The sequence below is a fragment of the Toxorhynchites rutilus genome, chromosome 2 (assembly GCF_029784135.1).
Source record: "Toxorhynchites rutilus septentrionalis strain SRP chromosome 2, ASM2978413v1, whole genome shotgun sequence".
Classification (NCBI taxonomy): Eukaryota; Metazoa; Arthropoda; class Insecta; order Diptera; family Culicidae; genus Toxorhynchites; species Toxorhynchites rutilus.
The window spans coordinates 317992014-318014148 of NC_073745.1; the positions used below are offsets into that span (position 1 = coordinate 317992014).

The window sequence follows — 22135 nt, forward strand, 5'->3', positions numbered from 1 at the left end:
CTGCTTACGAATCTCCTCCGGAACGCTGAATTTGTCCTCTGCGGAGAAGAACAACAGGCCCGGCAGCTGACGAAAGTCCGCTTTGACGTAGGTTTCGTCGTCCATTACCAGGCAATGCGGCTTCGTCAGCATTTCGGTGTACAGCTTCCGGGCTCCCGTCTTCCCCACCATGTTTTGCCTTTCGTCGCGGTTAGTAGCCTTCTGAACCTTGTATGTACGCAGGCCCTCCCGCTGCTGAATGAACTTGACAAATTCAGCTTATTGGCGACATCCCGGACCGAACTTCTCGGATCACGTCTAAAATGCTTAACTACGCGCTTGTGATCTTTTTCACTGACGGATCATCCATTTTTGCCGTTCTTCACCTTCCGGTCGATGGTTAGGTTCTCAAAGTATCGTTTTAGTACTCTGCTGACCGTGGATTGGACGATTCTCAGCATCTTACCGATGTCCCGATGTGACAACTCCGGATTCTCGAAATGAGTGCACAGGATTAATTCACGACGCTCTTTTTCGTTCGACGACATTTTTCCAAATTTACGAAAAATTTACAGTGAAACATGGCCAACGTGATCTATACACTCTTATCTGATTATAAGCGAAGGCAGAAGGTATAATTCCTAAAAATTAAATTTCTACAGCGTTTTTTCCGTGATGCAATTTGATGTGACACACCCTTTAATACTATATGTAGAGCATATGGGAAATCACTTTTTCTAATATTTCTTCACTTTTCCATTTTTTTCGCCGTATGAACTTTCCTTGGGCCGAGTGGTTAGCGTCATAACTAACATGCCGGGTGTTCGGGTTCGATTCCCGTTCTGGTCGGGGGAATTTTTCGTCAAAGAAATTTCCTCCGACTTGCACTGTGATCACGCGTATTCTAGAGCTTGCCATTCAGAATGCATTCAAGGCGTGTTATTTGGCATAGAAATCTCAACTAAGTACTAATAAAAATGACGCAAGTAATACTACGTTGAAACGGCGAAGTTCCTCTAGGAACGTTAGTGCCATTGAAGAAGAAGAAGAACTTTCCTTGGGTGAAAATGAACACAACAAAACAGACAGCTTAATCCAAACGACCCGTTCTTGAGCGGGAACACACCTTGGTTTTTATTTACGAAAATTGAAATAAATCGTTTTTATATCAAGTCATTTTTAACACAACTGCAACTGCTATACAATTTTACACTTACACTTGTGCTAAAATTTTCACAATACACGATCGGTCATTGATATGAAGTTTCACGGAGCAACCAACATTTAGGTTCCAAATTTGATTTTTTATTTGCTAGAATTAATCGTATCACTCACCTTACTTGCAATACAAAAAAGCCCCCGACTTGCGTATATTTGCAATGCCGATTTTCTCCAGGCAGCTTGGTTTTGATGTCTCTGTTAGGGACCCGCCGCATGTGTCGTCAATTTCGACCAATCAGAAGTGGGTATTTCCGTTAGGATAGGGGTTGAGATTTTTCAATTGTTCGATAGTTAGTTTCATGACTTATATTATTTTCTTCAATATAAAAAATTGTTATGAAGTGCCGAAATCGATTGACGCAAAAATTTCATCAATCCATCATGAAATGACTGAGCAATAAGCGTTTGAAATTGGACAATTTTCACGATGTGTTCGATTTTCAATTTGTACCCCAATATGTTCCCGAAAGACGTAATCCTACTTCAAAAACTTTAAGGGGTTGTATCTAGGACACGACCGCATATTTTCGACGTAGAACTACGCAATTATATTATGCAATCCACTTGTTTACCACTTCGAATAGTTTGTAATAGATTATGTTCTTCGTTACAAATAAATTCGATGAACGTCCTTTTACGACGGACGTTGCTAGGACTACCAAAATATGTGAACGGAAGAATTGTCAAACGATCATTGTATTTTACATTTCCCTCTGAAATTATCGCACATCTAATGTTTACGTAGTTCTCGAGCCGCGAAAGTTTATTCACCTCTAGTATCTGAAATGACGATTTTCCCAGGCTTCTCAGTTTAAAAAGACGTTTTAGGGAAACATTCCGGTCTGCACAACGACAAGCGAGTACAAAAGTAATCAACACCAAAAAATACCCCCGACTTGCATGTATTGACGTAGGACTACGTCTTTCATTTCTATACCGGGGTGTAAAATCAAAGTTTCTAAAACTTTATATACTATATACTATATACTTGTTACTTTTCGATCCAAAAACTTGTTTCAATAGCTTTAAAATTGCTTTCGAAACAGGCTATTGGAATCACCAATCGGTATATAAGCGAGCGCCGCTCGGAAATCCACTCAGTTATAATTGAGTAGCGATTGGAGCATGTTGTCGCTGTTGTGGGGAAGCTAACTTCGTTCATCATGAAAGCGCTGATGAACGGTGTCACCAAGAGCCTGGAGAGTGATGCCACTGAAAAGGCGACCAAGAGACTATCAGCATCGAAAAACGGTTTCGCTTGAGACATCGAAGCAGCCGCAACAAACACACACATACACGCGCGGAACTCTTTTCGTTTGGTTGCCATCCAGCATCGAGAAGATTCCGGAAAGATATCATCGTTGCTGAAAAATAATCTGCCAGTTCCCCTTGGAATTAAAAATACATTCAACATAGAGTTTATTTTAATTTTTTCTATCCATATATTACTGCGACCAAATACATTTGGTTTTGTGATTTATCAATCAAGTGCGATCAACGTAAGACCACGTCTCTCGGCAATTTATTAGAGGTGCAATGAGTCTTAAGAACGATGTTTACTCAACAATTTCTCAAACGAAAAATGGATGTTGTGAGAAAGGATGAGCGAACGCAAAAATTAAGTAAACAGATTTGATGCAACAGATATTTTGCCTATTGGAAATGAAATACAAATCATACCACAATACAAGCAATGTATTATGCATTTTATAACTTTTGTGTGATTGCTTCTTTTGCTGAATATTGTACCTACAACGTAACACTCTCTTTTTCGAAGTCCCCCAAATATTCATTTATCCATTCATTCAAAATTGATTCAAATGCCGTGGTCTTACTAAAAACAAATGATCACTAAATCAACGATAGTCCTACGTCACCCTTGAGGTTATAGAACAGATATAACTCACTTCCTGTTTTTGCAAAGCGGATTTCCCCAGGCACATTAACTTTGAAGTCCGTGTTAGGGAAACACAGCTCGGTGGGAACAAAAATACCCCCGACTTGCAGGTATATTTGCAAAGCGGATTTCCATAGGTATATCGATTTAAAGGTCTGTGTTAGGGAAACCGTGAATCGGGCCAATCAAAACTTGACAGTGAGGGCGTTTAGATAACGCTTGACATTTTACAGTTATTCAATTGTTCATCTCATTTTATCAATTGTGATAGACGCGTAGAAATATTTCCTATCAATTGATGCAAACATCTTTCCGATCTATTAAGAAATGTTCGAGTTATAAGCATTCGAAATACGGGTATGGTTAGCACACAAATCGACAGAACAAATGTGTGGGAAAAAAGGAAGTTCTTCCAGTTTTCATGAATTTAAACCGTTTAGAGATAATTGATTTGTAATGTATAGCATATCAAACAAATCATAGAGAATTTCCGATTCGATTGGTATGCAAATCATGAGAATTCATTTACGGTGAAAATAGTTATTAACGTTAACTTCATTTCATAAAAACGTGACCTGTTTTCTGATTTGACACCCTTCCCGAAAGACATAGTTCTACGTCAAAAACATTACAGTGTTTTGTTTAACCTCCCAATCGAGCTCCCGTAACCCATACCATACCGGGCTGAAAAAATTGCGTTAAAGAAACCCAATCTTCCACCCTAATCCGCAGGTTTCGGTCTTATCATTCGAAGTTCTCTGCTACTCGTGCAAACAATAGCATTTTTCTCTTACGCGCGATATCCTTTTTGTTCAAAAGTTGGCCATCTCGTTCAAAAATTTTTATTCGAGTCTACCTTTCTGTATGAACAATCACAGTCTTTAACCTTTTTGTTTATTTTTTGCGATTGTCGTACTTGAAGTACGATTGGATAATAATAATATTTTCTGCTCAATTCACATATTTTGTTGATTAATTTAACAACAAATAAAATGTTTTACATTATTCCTCAATAAATGAACTATTTTCAGTGATAAAATCGAATATAATATAAACGAGTAGTAATAAAAACGCATAGCGCATACAATCGATTAGCATAAAACTGAATTTTTAACATTTGTTTTCTTTCATATAAACTCCATATTTGATGCAAATCATGACGACACATTCTATTTTCGTTTGCCAATATACTTCGTGTATTAGCCCACCTCGATGTATAATCACTGATCCATGGATATGTTTATAATTAGCAGGGATGCCAGATGTGAAGACGTACTTAATTTGGAAGACTTGAAGACAACATACAGTAGAACCCCGATCATCGCAATAGTCTGGCAAGGTCACCACGAGTATTGAAAATCGTGAATAAATCAATGAAGGACTAAAATGAAACGCAAACACGAAAAAAGATATTTCACCTGTTTCATGTTTCAATAATATAGAAATCATTAAACTATCCTGTAAGGTTGTGTAAACCAAAGGATCATCCACTCGCAGATAATCGGGGTTCTTTTGTAATTGGCTTGTAAGCTACATCTACTATTCATACGATCACTCCTCATAAGTTCTTGATAGGGTTTTGATCTGGTAAACAAGCTGACCAGTCCAAAATCTAAGGCCCCTATTCAATGAACTATGCCTTGGCTTTCCAGATGTTATGAATTGATGCCAAATTATCCAATTATCACGGTGTTTTTGGTTCAAAAATAGAAGAAAATGATTCTGAATTACTTCATTGCACTTCCGACTGTACAATGATGTTGATGAAAAGCTATCTGAACCAGGCCGTTTTAAAAATATTTTCCTCAAACCATCAAACTTCCGCCTGTAAAGTAACGAGTTAAAAAATTACATGACACGTTCCGTAAGTCCTTCCAATATGAAAAAATTCTATTCAAGATGGATGTTTTTTTATCAGAGAAGTATCCTGAAATAGTGAAACCCACGGCATTAGCTTCCACATTAGTTTTTGGACCCGCAGCTTCGGAGATGAGATTTTTATGGTTCGGGGAGAATTTTCTCGAAAGGGCCTGGTTTAGATAGCTCACCATCAACACGAACGAACAGTCAGAAGACCACCAAATACTTCAGAATCATTTACTTCTGTTTTTGAATCTAAAACACCGTAGTAATTGGGTCATTTGGCATCAATTCATAAAATCTGGAAAGTCATGACATGGTTTGATGAATAGGGCCTTCAGATTCTGAACTGTTCAGCTTGTTTACCAGATCAAAACCCTATCAAGAACATATGAGGAGTGATCGTACGAATAGTAGATGTAGCTTACAAGCAGTATAAGTGATTTGAAGAGCTTAAACGAGCAGGAACCTCTGCGTAAAACGAAATGCACACTACAACACGGTGAAGCTTGGTCAAAACCACCCCGAATGGGTTTCTAACTGATTGACAACTAAAGATGACCTACGAATTAGAAACTTATTGTAATTCATGTGAAATTGACGTTAATTTTGTGAAGGAGTGAGAGTTCTGGTTCTGGTTCTTTAATTATGAAACTGGAATTTTTGTTTTTTGAATGTTTCACGCCTGAACGCAACAATAAAGTTCAAATGGCCAGTCTATTAAATAAAGATACTTGTTATATCCTACATTATATACTTCAATTCAACCGACTCCTTATATATCTCTGAAAACTCAGGAAAAATGAGTGGTTCTATAGTTGTGAAACGCAGTGTACTAATTAAAAAAAGGTTAGAAGTCGTGTCAATCGTCATTTTTCTTGTTTCTGATATCTGCCAACAAAAAATGATTTAAAATATCGGATGTTTCATACACCCACCTCTTTTTTGTATTAAAAACATCGGATTTGCCTATGAACTACAATCTGCGGACATCATTTAATTTTACTAGAAACAAAAAAAAAGACGGGTGGGTAATGTCGGGGACATAATCGGAGTGGCGTAGGACTATACAAAGGGGGCAGCTTTTGTTAAATATATATTTTAAATATATTGTTTTATTTTCTTCTCCTACGTGAATACCTACCTGAAAAATGGATTAGTTTACTGTTTATTCTTTATGAACATGTTGATGGTTCTGAAAAGAACCTTTGGTGTTGTGTTTTTGTTATCACTCGATATTCCCATCGTGTTCGGTTAAACCTTCCTGTTTTGCTATTGCGTTTGCCACTCGCCACAGCTTTCACAGTTGGAAAATTTCTTCCCGTCCAGCTTGTGACATGTTCAGTAAATTACATTTAATGCGACGTGCCGGAGAAACACTTTGCCACTCATTGAAACTAATTGTTGCCTTGATGAGCGCCGAACCGAAGCTGCTCTGTTCTTGATGCGGGTTTTCTGATTGTCGTGAGCAGCTTTGCAAGCCAACTCGAGCACTCCGACGGCCGAAACTCTATAATCGCTGTTAGGTATACTGGTGCTCCGGCACCAATCCGTTCGGCCTAGTTACCCTTGCGGAGCAATCAGTGAATGCGACCAACAGGGAACTGGAGACCTGCACGGTTCGAGTGAGACTTTGCCTTTCCCTTAACTTGTCCTCCTTTGTTACGTCCACGATGCCGATGCCGTACAACCACACGGGTTTACGGTTTGAAAGAAAATAAGATATTTTTTGGGGTCCGCGTGTTTTATACTCTAGCGGTATACACTCATCGGCAGACTCAGCCAGAGGGGCGAGTCCAACGAGACGAACGAATCAGCGTTAAAAGGGAGCGATGGCAAAAAAAAAACATTAATTACGATTTGTTCGCTCGTTGGATTCACATGCAGGTTAAAAAGGGTCCTTTTTAGGACCACAAAATTATCTTCAATCTAAAGAGTTTATTGTTTTGTTATCACTCGATATCCCCGATATCTTGTTCGGCTAAACCTTTCTGTTTAGCGATTGCGTTTGCCACTCGCCACAGCTTTCACAGTTGGAAAATTTCATCCCATCCAGCTTTGTGACATATTGTACAGTAAATTACATTCAATGCGACGTGCCGAAGCGCCACTCAGTGTCGCATTGGAGGCGATTTTAACCTGTAATTGAACATTTGCGATGACAGTGGTACAGTGTCGACTTTCAATGTGGGGTCATAATTTGGATCTCTATGTTTACAAAAATGTCCAACTAAATAAGTCGAATTACATGTCCGTCCAATTAGAACTAATTGTAAATTACTGTACTTTCAATCTGGAAACAATTTAAGAATTGATGAAAAGTGAATAATCAGGAAAGTCCCCAACTATCAATAAGCTCAGAACAACTGCCAAATTCACATACTCATCAGATCCTGGCAAACAAATTTTGAAGCAATCAATTTTTTTTTTTTATTAAATCGTTTATTTTTACAGGCTCAGTTACATAAGTTTAAAGGAGCCAAACTCCTATTTGTATAGTTACAAGTATATATAAACATTTTTTATTAATTCTAATGTTAATGAAGTAGAGAACCGATTACTCGCGGCTTGCTCGAGTTTAGAAGGGTGACATTTTGTTTCAGGAAAAGGATGGGATATAAGGATATGTTGACAATGTTCACACTCACATTCGCACTCACATTCATCATACTCAATTCTTAAGCCTATCTTATATCTAACATGTATTTACATTTCACCTTATTCTATACAATCAATTTGTGTTTTATTATTATTTTGGATATTATTTTAGAAAGCATTGAACTGTATTTCGTAAACTCTTTTTTGAAAGGTTTAATGGCCCTGATAAGCGCCGTGTTTTATGGAATGGTTCCAATTTAGAAAACTTAGTACTCGTGGTTTTGAAAAAAATCATTTCGAACGCCCTCGATGCCGCCTTGTTCTGGATTTGCCACCAAAGCAGTTTGTATAAAGAACAAACTTTTTTCTTCTGCTACCTGATGCCGTTTTGCGATTGCGTTTGCCACTCACCACTCGCTGCAACTGCCTGTTGTCTTGATGTCCACCGAACCGAATGTGTTCTGTTCCGAATGCGGGTTTTCTTATCGTCGCGAAACTATATAACGCCGGCTAGGAGGACTGGTGCACTGGTACTAACGCGCTCAGCCTAGCTACCCTTGCGGGGAACTCCAGATCAACCAGATTTTCCTCCTTTACCATGTCCAGACATGGCTGCTTGGGTTGGTTTGTTGATGTGTTGTGATGCGAACCGATGTGGTGTACGGTTTAAATGAGAATGATCGTTACGGAAGGAAGTAAGGTATTGTATTATAGAGACTTTAAACTTTTTCAGTTCATTCGTCTCTAGCCTTGAGAAAGGCCCTTTGAAAACTCTACTCTATTCTACTCCAGCGCTACCACCCTCCTCTTGCCTTGAGAAAGGCACTTGATCCCTCGCCGTCCAGCTCGTCCAGCAACGATGTTGTCCAGTCGGTGTCTACACAAAGAATGATCGTTACGGCAGCGGAGCGGGGATTTTTAAGCTGACTGGCTGGCTCGAGAATTACGCATGTGTGAGACTGCGACCAATGTTTCGTTCATTTTGTTCTTTTTCCTTTCCAATCGTGATTCATTCTATTTCGCTGCTGCTCTGGTTGCCCGTTTTGGTCGGTACGATTTGAGGAGCACAAAATGGACCAATCAAAAATGGGCACATAGTGCATTTTGACAATGCTTGATATTTCACAGTTATTCAATTATTTATCTCAAGAAAAATGAAATGTTATTCGTTATGATAGATGCGTAGATATATTTCCTATCAATTGATGCAAAAACCTTTGCGATCTATTGAGAAATGCTCGAGTTATAAGCGTTCCAAATCTTGCATTTTTTCCTACTTGTTCAGTGCCTAGATTTCCATTTCACCCCCTATATCTTCCGGTTAGACGTAGTCCTACGTAAAAAAAAAGAGGTTTGCTTCCAATTCGCATTTATTACGGCGTTCCAAGAGTTTTTACCCTTCTGTGCGTTGGTATGGTCCGTTCGAACGAGGGCATAATGGGTGCATCCAATGCGGTTACCGAGTGGCCTGCGTATGATAGTGATAGCGATAGCGCATGATGAGTGCAGCTGCTCCGTGTGAGCATTTACAGGACAGCGTGTATGTCGGGTATAGAAGCCCGCGTATGATGAGACATCTCTGAATGGATTGCTATTCAGCATGGTGCCAGACACTTAGGAAGTGGGTAAACACTTTTGAAACAACCTGATACATGAACAGTAGCCCTGGTTTGGGATAAGTGCAGATAGCAGGTAGAATATGACCAGACAACCAAAAACGGTAATCGCAATCAAAATTAATTAGTCAACTAAAAACTTATTCAACCCTTTATTATTTATTATAAAGTTATTTAAAACTAATGGTAAACTTATTTAAATCTTCATAATACCTGTTCGAAAACGAAAGATTAGTACCTATGAATACTCAGCAAACATTAAATCGTATAATTTTGCACGTGCCAAGTCTTACAAGAAATCCGAATAAATCATAATCGCATATAATATCAAAGTATGTATCGTGTATATTTAAAATCGCATAAAATGTAAAAACTTGATTTTATATACCATTATCAAATTAAGTCGCAATTCGGTATAATAAACACCAGTTTTATGATGTACATTGTCGTAAAATATATTTAATCCGCATCATATGCGTATATTACGCCGAAGCAGTTTGTGTGTCGTATAAGCGTATAATTTAAATCGATTCAGTACTGTAGTAAATCGTGTTGCATGCTGAAGAAAATCATGAAACAGTAAATCATATTAGATCCTAATAAAGAACACATTACATCATATTGAAATGTCAATGATGCACTCGAAAGTTTTAACCGCTGTTGAATTAAATTTCAGATAGCCGCGCGAGATAGCTGGTGGATGATAATCCAGACGACCGGAGTTCGAACCCACATCGGAGCAGTTTTCACCAAACATCAATCTGTGGCATTTTAAACATTCATATTCCACTCCCAACACAAGTCAATCAAACAATTATTATATCTACGAACATAAATACTCAAATGGCGATTCGTGAGGTTGTAATAAACATTTCACGAAAATATTTTGCGCCATTTGTTTTTTTTTCTATGTCTGTAATAAATCGTATATAAGTATGGCAAAAGTTGTATTTGGTGCTTTGACAATTCATGAATATATTCATATTAGATCGCAATTCAATTCCAACATAATCGCTATTATAGCCGGTCAAAGTTGCATATTCATCCAAACAAATTCGGTAAGCATTTGCCATGTATGTATATGGCCTCTACTTTTGCATGCATATGCCAGTTAGGCGCATTATATGCCAACCAAATTTTAGGGCATATGATGTTATATATACGCTTGTTATACGATTTAATGTTTGCTGGGTAGGAACTTGCACATTCAGTTCATCTTGGTTGATGTGCACTACTTTCCTTGGATGTCTGTCCCAAATGAAGTGTCCATTTTGCGACATTATAATTGCTACAGTTTGAGTTTGATAACTTCAGTACCGACGTCATGAACCAAAATTCTGAGGTTTTCAAAACTAGAACATATAAACTCTGAATTTACGTTAAAAATAGCGACATTAGTGTCTTCGGCTTAACATGTATAATCAATATGGCATCCGCGTATGTCACTGCTAGCTCCATTGGATGATTACAGATTGTTATGGGCACCTTACACGATCAACCGGATTGACAATAAGTGTCTTCAATATCGTGACAGCTAGGCTTTCAACATCTGATCTAACCTCAATCAATATTTTTCCACCTTACACGGTCAATATCGCCCTCAACCCGAGACAACGAAAATATCCGCGATGGCTACTGGCGACATTTGATTTTGGGATCCAAACTATTCTCTATCAGATTAGAAGGCTAAAAGGCAATTTTCAATTGGTAAAATTTGAATGAAAATATCTACTTGGTATTATTTAATTAGTTGAAGCGCGTAGTCCTAACCTTAACTTAACCTGTTTCCCCTGAATTTTCAGATATTCCTACTAAAATGTATTATTATAATATAACGTCAATTTCAGACATAATTTTTGTATGGGATTTTCTCACCACTTGCTGAAAAAAAAGTGATTTGTATTCACATAGAATACCAATTTGATTCGTAAAAGTTAATTTTCATTCATTATTTACACTTTTGAATTCGGTTTTTCTTCTCAAAAATACATCATAATACTCGGTTCACAAATACAGACTGTTCCTTTCAGTTTCAGAGATGCCAGATTATTTTAGTTTGCGAAAATATATGCAAGTTATTTTATCTGCAAGCAAATGTTTTTATTCCATAAATGAGACTATGACAGTAGAACCCCGATTATCCGCGAGCGGGTGATCCGCCCTACGGATTATTCGTGACTGCGAGTTCCATAGTAAATCAATAGGCATTTCCGGAATTTGTTAGTGAGTGGTAGGCCCATGCTCTTTTGTTGTGGTCATTGTAGGGTCTTGATATATGTATTACCCGTCGACTAAAAACAATTAATGTCTTGTCCCTTACACATCAGATGACGCATTCCTAGTTTAGGAAAGTTGAGAGAGGAGAGAATACATAATAGACTAGAGTGTAGATGTGAGGAAAAAACGGACAGAATTGAAGAAGCTTCGCTAGAGACAAGGTGTGATAGGTGTATCGCTGAAACGGAAAATAAACGTGTTTGAAGTCAGTGAATTAATTGGTGTAATAATTATTTCCCATTCCGAGCTCTCACGTGCATCCCTCACAGTCATGGCTTTTACATTATTTAGCCACTGGTGTACACGACATTATAGATGGATAGTTGATTGATTTCTGTATTGAAAGAACATAGTTTTTATGTTGAAACATTTCTTTTCGTGTTTCATTTTTTTGTCTTTTAATGGGTCATCCGCGATTTTCGCTAATCGCGATGAGTTTGCCCGACTATTCCGCGGATAATCGGGATTCTACTGTAGCTTGAATTAACACATGATGTTTTTTCATCTGTGATTTTCCCAGATCTTCTCATTCTCCAAATTTTATAGCGGAGTGTGAAGAAACACACAACCCGCTCACTAGCGCAAAGAATGACCGAGTTCAACGTTAAAAAATTCCTAAAACGTTGTTAAGTTTCAACCACTTACTTTGAAGTTTTGATTTGTATCGTGAAAAGTACCGTATTTTGCTATTCAAAGTATCGGTTTTCCAAACCAAAAGCTTCCATTTATGATTCCTACAATTTCAGTAGTTTATAAATTTTAATTGCAATCGCAAAAAAGACTAACAAAAATTAAATGTGCGCTTGCATATCTGGCAACTCAGTCTGGAAGTCCGTGAGGTAAAACGTCAACATCATGCATCCATATGAAATGTCACGATATTGATGCTCGAAAATCAGAAAATCCGGATATCTGCGTCGTCGGCCATGTTCAGCTGTCATTATGCTCTCAAATGTCATCATATTGTCAATAAAGTTGATCGTGTAAGGTCCGCTTTAGGTTTTCTTCTCAAGATGGCACTGGAAAAGCTCCTAACAAGCTGAAGAAAAAGGTTTCGTATTGCGTTTACAACAAAAGTCGAGATATTACAGCTAAACAGAACGCAGATGTGGAGCTTTTGAGCTTCTACATATCCAATTTTTTGAATATAGAATATGTTTTCATGATTTCCTTTTAAACAATAAAAATATAAAATAACACAAATATGAAATTATCAATAGGTGCGATTTAATTATTTGCATGATTTTTTAAATGAAAAGATATATGAAAGAATGTCCAAGTGGGTATATAGGGGGAGGGGGAGAGGAAGTCTAAAATCGTGTTGTCCACATCGTATATGGATGACCCCCAATATGATTGTGAAGACCAAGATGCTGAACGATAGGTGTTTCGTTCTTGACATTTTCAGGACTTGACGTGAGACGAGTTGCGAGACGTAACTTTCTGAATTATTTATTTTTTGTTTGGGTTTGTGGTTTTGGTTTTATATCAACTCGCTGAGGAAAATAATTGAAAGATAAAATAAGCAAATATATATTCGTGAAAAATAGTGCACAACCTCCTCTAGCCAATTACTTGTAACAGCCCTTTCCGGATCTTCTGGATCTGGTAATCACCTTTCCGGTATATACACAGCATTCTCTTCCTCCCTGAGCGAAATCAGTGGAGCCACAATCAGCGTTATTCCTTGTCACCATCGCCGTAAGCTGATAGTACTCTTTTCCCCGCCGATGGGAGCCAAACAGAAGTACATTTTGCTTGGAAAGAAAGGCATTGATTGCGCAGCTAGAAGCGAAAAGATATACTAAAAACATCCTTCTGCACTGTTATGATTCGACAGTAAAGCGCGAGCACCTATTTTGCCAACGAATGCATTTGTCACCAAAAGATACGATTTGTTTGCAAACAAATTTGTTTTCTCACGAGCAATGGCCGAACAGCAATTTGGACATTGCGGTCCACCTATAGTACAACCATAGGTATAATAACGTTATGTCAGAACTGCTGTTCAGCCATTACTTGAGTTCGATTTGACAGCGGCCAAACGAACGGCTAGGTTTTTCCGAGAAAGAGGATAACGAATGGCATGCAATGAGAATCGCATACCGCTATGTGTTTGCTGTGCATAAACGTTGGTTTTGTTTACGCTGTTGGCATCATCGCTGTGTTTCGGTGACTGCTGCTAGTTATTGTCTGCATTGCTGTTTTATGGTACTTGAGGGTTGTTGTCGTTGCTGCTGGGACTGGCAATTCAGCGATTGTGGGAGCTTTGCTAGTGGGTATATAAAAGAGCCACTACCGGCGGGCTTGTGCCGTACTGCTCTAAGTTCCATTCGTTTTGGTGGCATTAGTCGTTGACGACTCATTACGATTGAGTGATAGCGATACGCTGTGGATATCCATGCATATCGTTTCCCGGCGACTGTTGCTTTAGCTGGAGATTCACCTGATCGTGCGGCTTGTGAGACACAACAGCTAGTTCGATTGAAACCGGCCCAGCGTAGGTATATGTTGATGTGGATCGCTATGTAGCATAAAAATTAGACCTGCTTTGTTTATAAACAAAAATAGTCGCTGTCATTTTTCATCCCCTCTCGCATCTTCCATGCCTTATCCCCATACTGTCGAAAACGAACCACCTGTCAATTCCAGCTCCTTGAGTACAACGCCTTGGTGAAGACATTTGTCATGCCATCTTAGGTCCAAGGCGCCTCTATATGTACCAGGTGAAACAATCATATGAAATGCACTTTCAGCTGTGCATGCTGTCGGTATTGTTTACAAACTGCATCAGAACGCTGCCGGCGGCTCTATACAAACTGCTACGACGCTTATTCGAACGATGCTTACTATGTTCGGGTTTCGCGAATTTATGTGAAAAAGAAAGAATGAATTGTAGAATTTAATTCTCATATCCACTACTCACGCATGTGAAAATGCAAAAATGGCGTATCCTAGCAATAACAAAACAAACAACCCACGCTCCACAAACCGTAATCCCCTTCTTATTGAAGTGGTGATGTTGCTTCACATTGATGATGTTGTTATGCATTGATATAAGATATATGATGTTGTTATACATTGATATAAGCGCCTTGCTTAGGTCATGCCGAGTGAAGATATTTAGATATCGAGATCAAGGCGCCTAGAAGTATATACCAAAACGGGTCTATGGTACTAGGTGAGGCCGTTTCGTCACTAAGTGGGTTAGGGGAGCGGTATATGAACACAGTACAGAAGAAAGCAGAAGGGGAATTATTTCCTTGAAGCGTGAAAGAGACAGACTGATCACGAGCGAGCTTGGACACAAGCGTCTGTCTCTTTCACGCTTCAAGAAAATAATTCCCTTTCTGCTTTCTTCCGTACTGTTTTCATATACCACTCCCCTACCAACTTAGTGACGAAACGGCCTCACCTAGTACCATAGATCCGAGATGGAAAATGAAAGGTGGGAAGATTTTTAAATCTGTGACGTCACAGATTTTGTTTATGTATGTTACTTTTCTTATAATAGTCCACTACATAGGGAAAGTGTTGTTATTAAAAGTAAAAATAAGCAGATGAAATGAACAAATTAGTATTTTTTCTTAACTCAATGCTAGCGTTCAAAATCATAGGGGCCCAACTGAAATTTTAGCAGAAACTGAAATTTCAGTATTGTTGAGGTGTTCTAAACTTTATTTCAATCTTATTTTACGTTCGTTACATCGACCAAAAACGTAAATGAACAAAGTCAGAGTTACAAAATCGTTTTTCCCTTTGGCGGAAAACATTTTACAGCGCATGAGAAAAAGTAGCAAGTTTTTTTTCCGCGTAAAATGCACTTGAAAAATAAATTGAATAGACTCCATATGACCTAAATTGAGACGAAAAGTTTTCTGCTTCCATCCTAGTTTTAGACGAAAGAAGTGTTCAGCACCCTAATTGTGGAAAAAGGAATTACAATTGCTAACAAGAGATAAACTACCATGAAGATGCTCTAAAATCCCAACATAGTAAAAATTAGAATACTAATTCTGATATAAGAAGAAATAACAAAAATGAAACATTTTGGTTCGTGACATGTTCTGTTTATTTTTCAAATGATGAATGTAACGCAAAAAATATTTTTTGGAAATATTTAATTATTTTCTGTATATCCTCTTTCAACGTTATTCGTTGACACATTCAATTTTGTACCATTTGAGTAACTGACTGTTATGCCTAGTACGTGAACTTCTTATCTTCCTGGCTACTAATACAATCAAAGTTTAACACAAGCAAAACCCGTGAATCTTCCCACCTTCTATTTTTCATCTCGCCATAGATCCCAAGACGGTTCTATGGTACTAGGTGAGGCCGTTTCGTCACTAAGTTGGTTAGGGGAGCGGTATATGAAAACAGCACGGAAGAAAGTAGAAGGGGAATTTTTTGCTTGTAGCGTGAAAGAGACAGACTGATCACGAGCGAGCTTCAGCAATAGCGTATTGTGTTTTGTTTACAAACAAAACACAGTAGACTTTCAAGATGGCTGAAGAGTGGTTTTAGCAAGTTGGCCCACCTTAGTATATACTTCTAGGCGCCTTGATAGATCCGTCTTGATTTAGATCAAGATGGGTCTATGGTACTAGGTGAGGCCGTTTCGTCACTAAGTTGGGTAGGGGAGCGGTATATGAAAACAGCACGGAAGAAAGCAGAAGGGGAATTATTTGCTTGAAGCGTGAAAGAGACAGACTGATCAGGAACGAGTTTCGGCACTAGCGTATTGTGTTTTGTTTACAAACAAAACACAGTAAACTTTCAAGATGGCTGAAGATTGGTTTTAGCAAGTTGACCCACCTTAGGATATACTTCTATGCGCCTTGATTTAGATATCGAGATGAAGAATAGAAGGTGGGAAGATTCACGGGTTTTGGTTGTGTTGAACTTTGATTGTATTAGTAGCCAGGAAGATAGGAAGTTCACATACCAGACATACCAGTCAGTTACTCAAATGGTACAAAATTGAATGTGTCAATGAATAACGTTGAAAGAGGATATACAGAAGCTAATTTCAGATTTCCAAATCATATTTTTCGCATTATGGAAAAAGCAAAACATATCACGAACTAAAATGTTTATTTTTTTCTTTGATTTCAGGAATAGTATTCTTATGTGTTTGGACTCTAGAGTAACTGCATGGAAGTTTGACTTTTGTCAGAAATTGTAATTACTTTTTTCACAGTTAAGGTGCTGAAAACTTCAGTCGTCTGAAACGAAGACGCAAGCGAAAAACTTTTCGTCTCAATCTAAGTCACACGGAGTCAATTATATTTATGTTTCAAGTTTATTTTATATGTAAAATAATTGCAACCTTTTCTCCCATGCACTGTCAAATGTTTATCCGTAAAAGGAAAGAAAGATTGTGTGACTCTGACTTTGTTCGTTTACGTTTTTGGTCGACGTAACGAGAAGTAAAATTGAATTGAAATTAAGTTTAGAACACTTCAAAAATACTGTAATTTCAGTTTCTGTTAAAATGTCGGGCCCTTATAATTTTGAACGCATTGATTTAGGGAAAAAAACTAGTTCGTTCATTTTTATTTGCTTATTTTTACTTTTATTTACAACACTTTTCATATGTAGTGGACTACCATAAGAAAAGTAACATACATAGTTCGTTTATTTCATTTGCTTATTTTTACTTTATTTACAAAACTTTTCATATGTAGTGGACTATTATAAGAAAAGTAACATACATAAACAAAATCTGTGTCGTCACAGATTTAAAATATATTCCCACCTTTCATTTTCCATCTCGTTTGGATATCCTGGCATCCCTGACAATTATTTTGTGTTTGTCAAATGAAAGTGTTTTCAGCAATACTTTGTTGCTTTGTTGTTTAAGTTTTGCTCTGACAAGTGATTTCATTTGATTAATTACAAAAAGTGCATTTATTTATAAAATTTCAAACAATTGTAGAATACCTGCATTCTGGAAGCTGCTGAAGCGTGAATTAAACGATGCTTCTTCGAGCATGGAAAGTCTACCGTATCCCCCTCATCAGCTGAACGGATACAATATTGATCCGTCCCAAGCGCCATATCCCTATCAAATTCCCCCACCGATGATCCCAGCTCCGGTTCATATCCCGGCGGAACCAGCGAACGATCCCAATTCAAAGGAACCACGGCGGAGGAGTGTTCGGCGAGAAAGCGAAGAGGCTCGGGCCGAACGTCTGTCGAAAAACGCTGAGCGAATGAGACAGAAACGAGCAGCCGAAACGTACGAGCAATACAGACTTCGGCTAGCTAAAAACGCCGAAAACAATCGCCGAAGAAGACAGAATGAAACCGAGGAGGAGCGTGCCTTGCGCCGGATGCGGAACTCTATGCGGCAAAAGCTGAGAAGATCCATGGAGACACCGGAGCAGCAGACAGCGCGAAAAGCAGAGCTGGCTCAGCGTATGCGGGAGAAGCGTTCAAGAAAGGGGGACACTGAGTTCTCCGAGGACCGAGGAAAGGTGCCGCCCGTGATGGAACCCATTGTTCAGCATACAATATTGTAGTAGAGTAATTATAGCATTTAGGTTTTTTTTTAAAGTAACGCAAAATAAATATAAGAGTCCGAGAAAGTGTGTTTACATTCGCTTGTTTTGACAGCGTAAAATTTCAAATTATGTGGATTAGTCATCCGCTTAGTTGATATGATATCGCAAAGTTACCATATAATTGCGCTGGTTACTGATAAATAATTTTACATTGTTAAATCACCTTACCGAAAAAAATTAGTAGTGAGCAATGCATCGTAAACGATGCTTCCCAGCGGATTTGGAACCGCACCCACTTCATTACGCCGCCCTGAGGGGACAATTGGACCGACTTCAAGAGCTGATTTCTGCCGGTGGTAACTATTTGCAGCCAATTCAAGACGGTGAAACGCCACTCCACGTGGCAATTTCCAAAGGCCAAACGCAAGTAGCAGAATTACTTATAAAGGAAATGCACAAAGATTTCGAATGCGCTAGAGAGTTTATGTTCCGTAAAGTTTATGGTGAGTTATATGATGGATTCGAGTTGAGCAATTGTATTTTGGTGGCAGTTAGTAAGACCCAGTGTAAACTAGCGAAATAATGGGAACAGGCCCATTTCCTTAATAGGAACGATGAAACAGTTTTGGTTCTGTTAAGACATCCTGTGGGAGGAGAAAAAGTTGCTTATTTACAATGTAGAGATGCAAAATTACAGTTTTTCAAACTGCTAAAGGAATTCCTGCCAAATGGAGTGCTCTCCTGGAACAGTACAGGTCTGAAAGGTAATTGCGAAACGCTACTTCAACTAGCTGCTTACTACGGCAATGTGGAGCTGCTAGAACTTCTCCTAAGAGAAGGAGCAAAACTTTCATTTCCCGGGACAAATGGACGAAACGCTTTCCACGCGGCTTGCGAAGCTTCCCAGCACCAAGTAATCGAGTTACTTTTGCGCAAGTATATTAACAAGTTTGATCCAACATCTTTGGACCATAGCTACCAGCATGGACTGCATTACATCTTGGGACGGAAGAGTAGAAAAAGTTTTAAAATTACTCTAGATGCCATGGTCCTCTATCGACAGTTGCTTCACAATGAAACTGCATCTGAAGCGTTCAATTACCTGTTCAAGTTAGAGAATAAAGATTGGCCTCACACCAGTATATGGAGTCAAATTGACATGGCTTTCTGGGGCCGAGATGTGGAACAGGCGCTGGAGTTCTACCAGTATGATCTATCCTATCAATGGGAAGAGGTCACGGTGCTGATTGAAATGGTTACCTACAAGAAAGCTAAACGTTTCTACTTGACGGAGATTCGCCGCAGGCCGGAACTTTTGGAAATTTCGACACGCAACGGAGTCACCACGCTACATGCACTGATTTGCAGCAATGAGTTGGAACTGGTCAGAGAACTGTACTTCGAGCGCCGGACGAAAGTACGTTCCATATTTGAACAAGAGGCTGCGATTCAGACCCTTCTAACGCTCATGCAAAACAATTTCCTGGAGATGTTGGAATTCATTGCAAGCGAGCACTGTCATTTCTTCCGTGCAAATGCATCCCAAATCGAGGAAAATATCATATCAGAGTATTGCAAATGCAACTACGAGACAGTATTTGGCGTTTTAGTGAAGTATATACCGGAATTGGAGTTCAACGTTGAGAGCAGAAATATTGCTCTACACAGTATCTGGAAGAAAAATGGTCAGTGCCTAATTAGACAGCCATTCCATGCCAAACCGATTTAGTGGTTCTCAAATTTCCGTACAATGTGGTAATTTTGTTCCTTACCGCAAGGTAATTAGAAGACTTTTTTGCCATTTCAGTACCGTTGATTTATTTTTTAGAAAAACATAAAATGATCTTTTTCCTAAATGGGCACTTTTAGGGTACGACATAAAAAAATCCACTTCATGGTTTATTCAAAAATAATAATAAAAATAAATAATTAGAAGTCAATATGACCCCCTTTAGCCTCGACAATCAACCGACAAACCTTTGGCATATTATTTGCTTGTAGCGTGAAAGAGACAGACTGATCACGAGCGAGCTTCGGCACTAGTGTATTGTGTTTTGTTTACAAACAAAGCCCAGTAGACTTCCAAGATGGCTGATGAGTGGTTTTAGCAAGTTGGCCCACCTTAGGATATACTTCTACGCGCCTTGCTCTCCACAAGGTCCCGGAGGTGTCATTCTTCGTCGCAGCAAAATAGTTGTGCTTGTTCATAACGTCAGTTTTGTACAAATTCATAAATTCTCCAGCCGGGTGCTATGATTGATACTAGGATCGTTAGCAAATTCTCAAGCAGAACTGTCAGTGGGATACCCAATTCATATGAAAACAAGGGGGGGTTCTCTAAAGACGTCACCCGGCTGAAATTCTCAATAGGATTTAAGTCGGGACTTTGGGGTGGTTATTGGCGGACCAACAGCAGAGTAGGAACAACCAAGGCGCCTAGAAGTATATACTAAGGTGGGCCAACTTGCTAAAACCACTCTTCAGCCATCTTGGAAGTCTACTGTGTTTTGTTTGTAAACAAAACACAATACGCTATTGCCGAAGCTCGCTCGTGATCAGTCTGTCTCTTTCACGCTACAAGCAAATAATTCCCCTTCTACTTTCTTCCGTGCTGTTTTCATATACCGCTCCCCTAACCAACTTAGTGACGAAACGGCCTCACCTAGTACCATAGACCCGTCTTGGGAACAACTACGCAGTGGAAACGGGAAAAAACGAATATCATTAAACTTAAACGCGGAGTCTATTGTTATAAGTCTTTATTAAATTGGGCGTTACTGTGGAATGAAAATTGTTTCTTTAAGCGAATTCGTTTTTAAAACTGATTTAGTGCCAAACTGACTATGTAATAAAAAAACGTTTTCAGTTTTACGAATGCGGTGGTTTGTTGGTGTGCGTTATATAGTCTGATTTGTTTATATTTGCGTGTCGACATCTGGTGGCGATATTAGTGCTTGGGAGATAAATTATTCTCTATCAGATCATAAGGGCCAAGTGCAGTGTAGGAATAGAAAAGTTTGAATGAAAATTTCTGCTTCATATTATTTGATTACCTAACACATGTAGTCCTGACACTCACTTAACATTAGCTATTCGGGCTAATGGAAAGCGGTTAGAGGGTGGTAAGTTTAAACACCATTATTCAAGAAATTGAAGAGCAGCTGAGAGGAAGTAGTGTGACCCTTTGGAACGAGGAACGAGGAAGCCGATCGGCTTGCTATACCTGGGTATACCTGGTAAGGACCTCATTAGAAGGGCGAACAATTCCATTTTCCTCACTTGGGAGGCTGAATGGAATCGTTAAAGGGACCTGCAGTGGAATTAAAGCATCAACCGGCAAATGGAAGGACCGAACCAACACGTATAAACAGAGAATTCTCTCGCGTCTTCGCATCTGGCATACGTGGTTGACTCATAACTTTCTAGTAAAAAAGAAGAGCCCCCTACCAACTGCATGCCAACTGCTGACCTTCGTAGGAGGTACGGCTTAACCGGTGGCCTAGATGTCGTTTTGCAAAACGACACACGAAAGAAAGAGACACTCTGGATTTCCTTAAAGAGGCTAAAGTGATTCAGTACATTTGATACTACAATCAAATTTGAACGCTTACACCCTGGTATTACGTACCAGGGTAATCTCAAAGAGGCACCTGCGCCCATCTGAAATGATTACCTACAAGTATTGTGTAACTTTGAGTGGTTGTTCCGGTGTGTAAGGGGAAATAAAGAGACGAATGAGTGTTATACAGCTCAAAGTCGCTATAATTCAAAACAACAACAACCATTGGTTTGATCCGGGCCAATTGGGAGAATACTGCCGTTTTCTTCGCAGTATGCTTTGGATTCTTATCTTGCTGGAAAGTGTAGTCCCATTTTCAGTATGGATTCTGCCAGGTTGTCGCACAAAATTTCGATTGGCATTCTTAATACCGTTAACCTGCGTTAAGTTTCACACGCTAGCCCAGGAAAAACAGCCCCACACCATGATGCTTCATAGTTGGTTTAAGATGCCGGTCCTGGTAGCCCTCGTCGTTCTTCTGCCACACTCGGAGTCGTCATTTCTTGGACCGCTTCCAGAACTCCACCGGCTTGACGACATGGCCCCTCGCAAACTGAAGTCGTATTTTTGGTAGATGTTGATGATCATTGCTCGCTTTTTGGCGAAGTAGCTCTTCAGG

General features: G+C 39.0%; 2 protein-coding genes across 2 annotated transcripts in view; both read left to right on the forward strand.

Annotated features, from left to right (window-relative positions):
- Positions 1-22135, forward strand: part of LOC129765380 (putative ankyrin repeat protein RF_0381) — a 48051-nt gene that overhangs the window by 21230 nt on the left and 4686 nt on the right. The window contains 1 exon segment of the mRNA XM_055765640.1: positions 18199-19642. Within this exon segment, the coding sequence (XP_055621615.1) occupies positions 18208-19642 (1435 nt within the window). The 5' untranslated portion in view covers positions 18199-18207.
- LOC129765379 (uncharacterized protein C05D11.13-like) lies at positions 17246-18041 on the forward strand. The gene is made up of 2 exons (XM_055765639.1): positions 17246-17328; positions 17390-18041. The coding sequence occupies exon 2, from the start codon at positions 17445-17447 to the stop codon at positions 17973-17975; it is 531 nt and encodes a 176-aa protein (XP_055621614.1). The 5' UTR covers positions 17246-17328; positions 17390-17444; the 3' UTR covers positions 17976-18041.